Genomic DNA, 10077 nt, shown 5'->3' with positions numbered 1-10077 from the left:
CACATTTAGAAGTCCATATCAAGGTGTTTTAAATTATTAAATTCACATATTAAAGTTAATTAACTTTCTTCATCATACAAAAGTTGGCATAACGCCAAAACCCCGAATGCATTTGGAAAAATTCCATAATTTTTCATTTAGGTATAAAACCGACTTTTTTGCATGTACACATTTAGAAATCCATATCAAGTTGTTTAAAATTATTAAATTCACATATCAAAGTTAATTAACTTTATTCACCTTACAGAAGTTGACATAAAGCCAAAACGGCAGAGCATTGGAAAAATTCCACAATTTTGCAGTTAGGTATAAAACCGACTTTCTTGCATGTACACATTTAGAAACCCATATCAAGTTGTTTCAAATCATTTGCTTAACTTCTGAAAAGAAGTTCGCAAAAAGCAAAAACGGCAGTGCATTTGGAAAAATTCCACAATTTTGCAGTTAGGTATAAAACCGACTTTCTTGCATGTACACATTTAGAAACCCATATCAAGTTGTTTCAAATCATTTGCTTAACTTCTGAAAAGAAGTTCGCAAAAAGCAAAAACGGCAATGCATTTGGAAAAATTCCACAATTTTTCATTAAGGTATAAAACCGACTTTTTTGCATGTACACATTTAGAAATCCATATCAAGTTGTTTAAAATTATTAAATTCACATATCAAAGTTAATTAACTTTATTCACCTTACAGAAGTTGACATAAAGCCAAAACGGCAGAATATTTGGAAAAATGACACAATTTTACATTTAGGTATAAAACCGACTTTCTTGCATGTACACATTTAGAAATCCATATCAAGCTGCTTCAAATCATTATCTTAACATATTAAAGTTAATTAACTTTCTTCATCTTACAGATGTTGGGATAAAGCCAAAACGGCAGTGCATTTGGAAAAATTCCACAATTTTACATTTAGGAATAAAACCGACTTTCTTGCATGTACACATTTAGAAACCCATATCAAGTTGTTTCAAATCATTTGCGTAACTTCTGAAAAGAAGCTCGCAAAAAGCAAAAACGGCAGTGTATTTGAAAAATTCCACAATTTTTCATTTAGGTATAAAACCGACTTTCTTGGATGTACACATTTAGAGATCCATATCAAGTTAAATTAAAGTTAATTAACCCTCACCATCATACTCAAGTTGACATATTAAAGTTAATTAGCTTTCTTTATCTTGGCATAAAGCCAAAACGGCAGAGCATTGGAAAAATTCCACAATTTTACATTTAGGTATAAAACCGATTTTCCTGCATGTACACATTTAGAAATCCATATCAAGTTACTTCAAATTATTAATTTCACATATTAAAGTTAATTAACTTTCTTCATCTTACAGATGTTGGCATAAAGCCAAAACCGGCAGTGCATTTGGAAAAATTCCATAATTTTACATTAAGGTATAAAACCGATTTTCTGGCATGTACACATTTAGAAATCCATATCAAGGTGTTTTAAATTGTTAAATTCACATATTAAAGTTAATTAACTTTCTTCATCATACAAAAGTTGGCATAACGCCAAAACCCCGGATGCATTTGGAAAAATTCTATAATTTTACATTTAGGTATAAAACCGATTTTCCTGCATGTACACATTTAGAAATCCATATCAAGTTACTTCAAATTATTAATTTCACATATTAAAGTTAATTAACTTTCTTCATCTTACAGATGTTGGCATAAAGCCAAAACCGGCAGTGCATTTGGAAAAATTCCATAATTTTACATTTAGGTATACAACCGACTTTCTGGCATGTTCACATTTAGAAATCCATATCAAGTTGTTTTAAATTATTAAATTCACATACTAAAGTTAATTAAGTTTCTTCATCTTACAAAAGTTGGCATAAAGCCAAAACCCCGAACGCATTTGGAAAAATTCCATAATTTTACATTTAGGTATAAAACCGACTTTCTTGCATGTACACATTTAAAAATCCATATCAAGCTGCTTAAAATCATTATCTTAACATATTAAAGTTAATTAAATTTCTTCATCCTACTAAAGTTAACAAAAAGCCTAAACGGCGGTGCATTAAGAAAAATTCCACAATTTTACATTTAGGTATAAAGCCGATTTTCCTGCATGTACACATTTAGAAATCCATATCAAGTTACTTCAAATTATTAATTTCACATATTAAAGTTAATTAACTTTCTTCATCTTACAGATGTTGGCATAAAGCCAAAACGGCAGTGCATTTGCTAAAATTCCACAATTTTACAGTTAGGTATAAAACCGACTTTCTTGCATGTACACATTTAGAAACCCATATCAAGTTGTTTCAAATAATTTGCTTAACTTCTGAAAAGAAGTTCGCAAAAAGCAAAAACGGCAAGGCATTTGGAAAAATTCCACAATTTTACAGTTAGGTATATAACCAATTTTCTTGCATGTACATATTTAGAAATCCATATCAAATTGCTTCAAATCATTAGCTTCACATATTAAAGTTAATTAACTTTCTTCCTCTTACAGATCTTGGCATAAAGCCATAACGATAGTGCGTTTGGAAAAATTCCACAATTTTACATTTAGGTATAAAACCGACTTTCTTGCATGCACACATTTAGAAATCCATATCAAGTTGCTTCAAATTATTAATTTCACATATTAAAGTTGATTAACTTTCTTCATCTTACAGATGTTGGCATAAAGCCAAAACCGGCAGTACATTTGGAAAAATTCCACAATTTTACATTTAGGTATTGTTAAGAAAAAATGCGAGAAATTTTTTGCAATTAACTAAATAATATTTAATACCGAATTCAAATGTTGAATAAATTAAATAAAAGGTTAAATAAAGTTTAACACTTAAATGTTAATTAAAAAATTTAGTCTCAACTGCACCCTCTGAACGTTATCGACGGTATGATCGTTTTCCCACTGCCTACTTTGCTAACTAGACTAATTTCTCCCGGTTTCCCAATTGGACCAATCAGAATGCGCCACGACAGTTCAAGCGTAAGCAAGTAGGACTTAAAATAATTGCTCCCGCTTTGCTTATTAGACCAATCACAACGCGCCACGCTAGTTAATACGTAAGCAGGTAGGACTTACGAGGATTATGTGAGTCATGCTGCCAGATCGTTCGTAACACTCCCCCCCGGTATATCCTGCTGATCAGGGTGTACCGAATTAATCACATCTAGAACGGCTATTTTGGCGGCAGGTCTCTCAAAGATGCCACAGACAGTCTTCAGAGTGGCGCTTCTGACCTTTCCATCTTCACTCTTTCGTACTTGGATCACTCTGCCTTTAGGCCAGCAGTTCCGTGGATTATTAAGATCAACTATGTATGCTATATCACCGACTTCGATTGCTTTTACATCTGTAAACCATTTACTTCGCTTGGTTATGGTGGGCAAGTACTCCACTATCCAACGTCTCCAGAAGGCGCTTGCTAGTTGCTGCGATGTTTGCCAGTTACGACGCAATAAAATGTTCTCAGTAACTGGTTCCGCGATTGGCTTCACTCCACTGGAGCTACCTAACAAGAAGTGGTTAGGAGTGAGTGCTTCTTCCTCTTCGTGGTCGATCGGGATATAAGTTAATGGCCGAGAGTTCACCGTCATTTCCGCTTCCATTAAGACTGCACGAAGAAGTTCATCACTGGGACGGCTAGTTGTCAAAATTTGTTTAAGCACCTGCTTTACTGACCGAACTAACCGTTCCCACGCTCCGCCCATATGTGGCGAAGCTGGTGGTATAAAACGCCAGTTGGTTGCAGCAGAAGTAAATGTTCTTGTTATGTGATTTTTATCTATTAGTTCAAATGCTAACTTCAACTCCTTCTCAGCACCTTTAAAGTTTGTACCATTATCACTCCATATTTCTACCGGACTACCTCGGCGAGCCATAAAGTTACGTACAGCTAGAATGCAGGAGTCTGTCGAGAGTGAGTATGCGATTTCGAGATGCACTGCTCTGGTTGTTAGGCAGGTAAATAATACTCCGTATCTCTTCTCGGTACTTCTTTTTACCGTAACCAGGAGGGGACCAAAGTAGTCAACGCCTACGTAGGAGAACGGTCGACTAAATTCTGAGGTCCGGAATGCGGGCAGAGATGCCATCATGGGTGGCCGAGGTTGAGATGTTCTGTTTTTACAGTGCTGACAAATGCGTCGAATCTTATTAGCGACTGTTCGTAGTTTTATGATCCAATAGGATTGCCTTATCTCATTCACCACTGTTTCCAAGTTTCCATGATGATACTTTACATGGAAGTGGTTAATGATCAGGTACGTAATATGATGATTTGAGGGCAGTAATATTTGATCTGGCCGCCCTGTTATCTTAACTCTACCATTTATTCTCAAAACGCCGTGATCATCCAGATAAGGTGATAGCTTCAGAATATTGCTGGATTTGTCAACTGGCTTTCCGGCTTCTAGAGATGCGATAGAGTCTCCGAAGTTGTCGTGTTGAGCCTTTCTCCAAAGATAACATTCCGCTTTACGAAAATCTTCAGTAGTTGGTCCATTACCAACAGGTTGATTATCTCGGATAGTGCTTAGCCAGAGCCGAACACAATACATTGTCATAGCTGTTGCACGAAGTAGACGGTTCCAAGTTGAAAATCTCAGCGGTTCTGGTAATATCTGATGTTGTTTTGAGGTTGGGTGATGAAATCCAGTAAACTGTGGACGAAGTTCTTCAGTTGCAATGCACTGCAATTCGTTAGACATAAGCCACTTATCAGGAGAGAGGTACAAGAATGATGGCCCTCTAAACCATCGACTGTCGTTAGAAAAATCTGGATCACCACTCCATTTGGTTGCTTCGTCGGACACGTTTTCCTCAGATGGAAGCCAATGCCATTCCTTGACGTCGGTCAGCTCTAAAATTTCACTAACCCGGAAGGCTACAAATTGTTTGTAGCGCCGGTGATCGGATCGTAGCCACGCTAATACCGTTCGGGAATCTGACCAGTAAACGCAATTATCAATGTGGATAGAGTGCGATTCGATAACATGTTTGGCGAGGCGAGCCCCTAGAAGTGCTGCTTTCAGTTCTAAACGGGGAATGGATATTAGTTTCAATGGCGCTACCCTTGTTTTGCTTGCGATCATTGTACAGCTAACCGTATCACCATACGAGTATCGAAGGTAACAAACTGCTGCGTAGAGGGTTTCGCTTGCATCAACGAATGTGTGTAATTCGATTTGTGGAACTCCGCCAAACACAGTTCCCATATAGCATCTTGGAATTCTTAGACTCTCTACTTTCGGAATTAGTTTGAGCCATCTTAGCCACTTGGCAAATTGGTCATCAGGGATTTGAACATCCCAGTCGCATCCAGCTCTCCATATCTCTTGTAGGATAACTTTGGCATATATTACGTAAAAACTGATGAGTCCAAGAGGATCGTAAATAGTCATGACCAAACTCAGTACTTCGCGCTTAGTAGGCCGCCTTTGATGAAGAAATATGTCAGAATCTCTATACTTAGCGGACACGCGAAATGCGAAATGGTCACTGCACGTAATCCACCACATGCCTAAAACCTTTTCAGTAGGCAGTTCACAGTCAAGATCGAGAGATAGCTCATCGAGCGGATCCTTGTTTAGGGCAGATAATACCCGACTTGAATTGGACAAAAAATTTCTTAAATGAAAGCCTCCAAGTGCATGGACATGACGAACGTCTTGAGCTAATTTAATAGCTTCTTCTTCGGTGTCCACACTTACCAACATATCGTCGACGTAGTGATTTTCGGTAATGCACTTTGAAGCAAGAGGGAATTTCTCTTGAAAATCTTTTGCATTCTTATTTTTTACATATTGCGCGCAGCTTGGTGAACATGTGCCCCCAAATGTCATAACTGTCATTGCAAATGTAGTCGGCTCATTGGCGTTTGGTTCATACCAAAGAAAACGTAGGAAGTTTTGGTCTTCTTGTCGTACACGAACTTGGTGAAACATTTCAGCTATATCGGCTGTCATAGCAATTCTCTTTTGTCGAAACTTAAAGAGCACCGAGTGTAGAGGAGTTGTTAGGTCTGGACCTTTCAGCAGCATGCTGTTTAGGGACACTCCATTTACCTTAGCAGCTGCGTCCCAGACTAGTCTAACCTTTCCTGGTTTATTGGGGTTGGTAACTGCGAAAATCGGCAAATACCAATATTTTTTGACGGCGGAGTCGAGAGGTCCTAAACGTCTGATATACCCCTTTTGAATATAATCGCGTATCTTTGTGTGAAGAGTTTCAGCTAAATCGTGGTCTCGTTGCATCCTTTTCCTTAGACAATTCGCCCGAAATAAGGCCATTGATAAGCTATCGGGGATTTCAATGCCCGGGTGCTTCCACAATAAGCTGGTCTCGAAACGGCTTCCAGTGCGAACGGTGAATTTTTGTAGTTGCTCCAAAGCAACCTCATCCTCCTTAGACATTAAGGCAACATGTTTGGTTGACACACCTAAGTTGTCGAGGCAAATGTACGCTTTGGTGATTTCAAGCAGTTCAGCTTGAGCGGAGCAATCACAGATATGATAAACGTGGTGTATAGGATCGGTACCGTCTTTATGCATCAACCCTTTCAAGGTCCAACCTAAATTGGACTTTTCTGCGATTGGCCCATTTTCTCCCCCATATATGGATTTTATTGGAGATCCGAGAGCCGCGTTATTTAAGCCCATCAGCAGTTGTGGAATGGCGCTTGAATAGGAGTGCAATGGCAATCCTTTCAAATGTTTGAACTGTAATCGTAGTTTGTTAGCGTCGAGCGATTGAGTAGGCAACTGGAGTTTCTTGACAGAGCGAACCCCTTTAAGAGAAAATTGCCTATGCCCATTTACAGCCGATATGGTCAGGTCGGCTACGACAGACTCGTTCTCGTACGGATGTGTGTCGCCAGTCCAACGTAGGCAGAGTGGTTGAGGTGTTCCTCTTACATTCAGCTGTTTTAAAAGCTCTTCGTCGATTAGAGTAAGAGATGAGCCATCATCTATGAAGGCGTACGTTGATACACTTTCCTGACCAGAATGTATGACTACTGGTAGTATTCGAAATAGTGTGTTTGCCTCTGTTGTTATATGCGCATTAATATTGGCAGAATGCTCTCTGGCTATCATTTTGACATTATTTGCTTTCGAAGCTACAGTTTGATCGAATTCCGAGTTGTGTAAAAGTGGATGATGACTGCGCGTGCATCCGCTAACGCCGCAAGGTTTGACCCTATTACATCTATTCATCGAATGCGTTTTCAAACATCGAGGACATAATTTTAGTTTACGAACAACTTGCCACCTTTGACTTCGTGGCATTTCCTTGAAAGAGGCACAATTAAAAACTTCACTACAACTTCCATTGCAAACGATACATCTTACCGAACTAGAATGATGATTAACTGCCCCTCGTTTGCGCTCACGTATTGGCTCCTTTGGAACGAGAACGCAGTTGGCACCTTGAGCCAACTGAAAGAGCCAATCACTGAAGTTTTGTAGATTGCATGCTGTTAGGCTTCGCTTATGCATTCCCCAATACGCTGGTAGAAGCCCAGGTAATTTCGAAACCAATCGCTGTTCAAATTCGGGATTGTTCAAATGACCAGTCAGACCTGATACTGACATCGTTGTACAGATATTTTGCACTTCTACGGCGAAATCGACTATAGATTCCAAATTGCTCTCCGATGGTGGCGGTAGCTCACAAATTTGGCGTTGAAGAACACTGATGATCAATTCTGGTCTACCAAATCTCATTTGAAGAGTGGCCATAACTTGGCTGACGCATGAGGAGTGCAATAGCAGATTTTTAACAGCCTTTAGCGCTGGACCTTCCAATGCCTGTCGTAGTCTTAGCAGATTTTCTTCGTCAGAGAATCCGCAAACCTCTGTAGTTTGATTGTAAGCGGCATAAAACAACGGCCACTCGCTGGGTTTACCATTATATTTGGGTAATTCTTTAGCAAGGCTGTTACGGGAAGCAAGTTGGTCCCGAGTCAATCGGCGACAGGTTGAAGAACCAAAAGACAAGCTGTTAACGCGGCCAGCTGTCGGAAAAGTTGTATGAGCTGGTTGCGGCAAAACATTTTCTGGATTGAGTGTTGAATTCCGTCGCAACTGCTGTTCAATTGACTGCATTCGGTTCAATAACGATTGAAGAACCGGTGTTTGAATATCAGTTTCACCTTGTTGACCCGTTAACGTTCCGGTTGGAATACCGTTAGGTAGTGAAGATCCGCTATTTGTGATATCGTTTAGAACAGGAGCGGTTGCATTAAATGGCGCCACAAATTGTGGTGGCAGCTGCAGCATTTGGGATGGAAGAAGCGCCTCATCCCTCAACCTGGTTGAGATCCTAGGCATTGAATATTGCCTTTCATCAAAGTCGTCATCAAAACCCATTGCATCTATGCGATCCAAAAAGCTGTGCTGTTCTTTTAATAAAGCCTCCCTCTGTCGTAGGATTTCGCTTTGCTCTTGTAGCAATTCGGCGCGACGACGAAGACCGAGTGAACCAAAGCAATTTGAGGAGTGAACAGGACTTATGAGTTCACTTTCTTGTAGATGTGCTTGTTGGGGTGATACCGTATACACCCGACTCCCATTTGGAGGAGCTGCATTTGATACGCCTGCGTTCGAACTCTCAGCGTGTGTCACAGGAATGCGCTGGTTAGCAGCCCGATCAGTCCCACAATTATCCTCCAGGTTGCTCACAATTGGAAAGCTTGTTGAGTTGGTGAGATTGGCGGCTGCAGCATAATTAGGACCAAGAACGAAATTGGCAGGTGCAGCAGATGATTCTAAGTAATTCGCGCGCGACATTTTAAGATGTTAAATGTAGTGCGCGATGAGGGTGCAGTAAATTTTTTAAGATGTTAAGAAAAAATGCGAGAAATTTTTTGCAATTAACTAAATAATATTTAATACCGAATTCAAATGTTGAATAAATTAAATAAAAGGTTAAATAAAGTTTAACACTTAAATGTTAATTAAAAAATTTAGTCTCAACTGCACCCTCTGAACGTTATCGACGGTATGATCGTTTTCCCACTGCCTACTTTGCTAACTAGACTAATTTCTCCCGGTTTCCCAATTGGACCAATCAGAATGCGCCACGACAGTTCAAGCGTAAGCAAGTAGGACTTAAAATAATTGCTCCCGCTTTGCTTATTAGACCAATCACAACGCGCCACGCTAGTTAATACGTAAGCAGGTAGGACTTACGAGGATTATGTGAGTCATGCTGCCAGATCGTTCGTAACAGGTATGAAACCGACTTTCTTGCATGTACACATTTAGAAATCCAAATTAAGTTGTTTAAATTTATTAAATTCACATATCAAAGTTAATTAACTTTCTTCACCTTACAGCAGTTGACTTAAAGCCAAAACGGCAGTGCATTTGGAAAAATTCCACAATTTTACATTTAGGTATAAAACCGATTTTCTGGCATTTAAACATTCTGAAATCCAGATCAAGTTACGTCAAATCATTATCTTAACATATTAAAGTCAATTAAATTTCTTCATCTTACTGAAGTTGGCAAAAAGCCAAAACGGCGGTGCATTTGGAAAAATTCCACGATTTTACATTTAGGTATAAAACCGATTTTCCTGCATGTACACATTTAGAAATCTATATCAAGTTACTTCAAATTATTAATTTCACATATTAAAGTTAATTAACTTTCTTCATCTTACAGAGGTTGGCATAAAGCCAAAACGGCAGTGCGTTTGGAAAAATTCCACAATTTTACATTTAGGTATACAACCAATTTTCTGGCATGTACACATTTAGAAACCCATATCAAGTTGTTTCAAATCATTTGCTTAACTTCTGAAAAGAAGTTCGCAAAAATCAAAAACGGCAATGCATTTGGAAAAATTCCACAATTTTTTAATTAGGTATAAAACCGAATTTCTTGCATGTACACATTTAGAAATCCATATCAAGTTACTTCAAATTATTAAATTCACATATTAAAGTTAATTAACTTTCTTCATCTTACAGATGTTGGCATAAGGCCAAAACGGCAGTACATTTGGAAAAATTCCACAATTTTACATTTAGGTATACAACCGATTTTCTGGCATGTACACATTTGGAAACACATATCAAACT

General features: G+C 38.7%; 1 protein-coding gene across 1 annotated transcript; it reads right to left on the bottom strand.

The window, feature by feature from the left end:
- Positions 1–3084: 3084 nt before the first annotated feature.
- Positions 3085–8778, bottom strand: LOC120779372. The gene has a single exon (XM_040111567.1). It carries the CDS (start codon positions 8776–8778, stop codon positions 3085–3087), a length of 5694 nt encoding a protein of 1897 aa, XP_039967501.1.
- Between the last annotated feature and the right edge of the window lie 1299 nt (positions 8779–10077).

The sequence above is a fragment of the Bactrocera tryoni genome, unplaced genomic scaffold (assembly GCF_016617805.1).
Source record: "Bactrocera tryoni isolate S06 unplaced genomic scaffold, CSIRO_BtryS06_freeze2 ctg7180000340934_QRY, whole genome shotgun sequence".
Taxonomy (NCBI): Eukaryota; Metazoa; Arthropoda; class Insecta; order Diptera; family Tephritidae; genus Bactrocera; species Bactrocera tryoni.
This window is presented reverse-complemented; position numbering and strand designations above follow the sequence as displayed.

Excerpts from the sequence above, each read along its gene's own strand:
- LOC120779372 (XM_040111567.1), bottom strand. The coding sequence starts at position 8,778 with ATGTCGCGCGCGAATTACTTAGAATCATCTGCTGCACCTGCCAATTTC.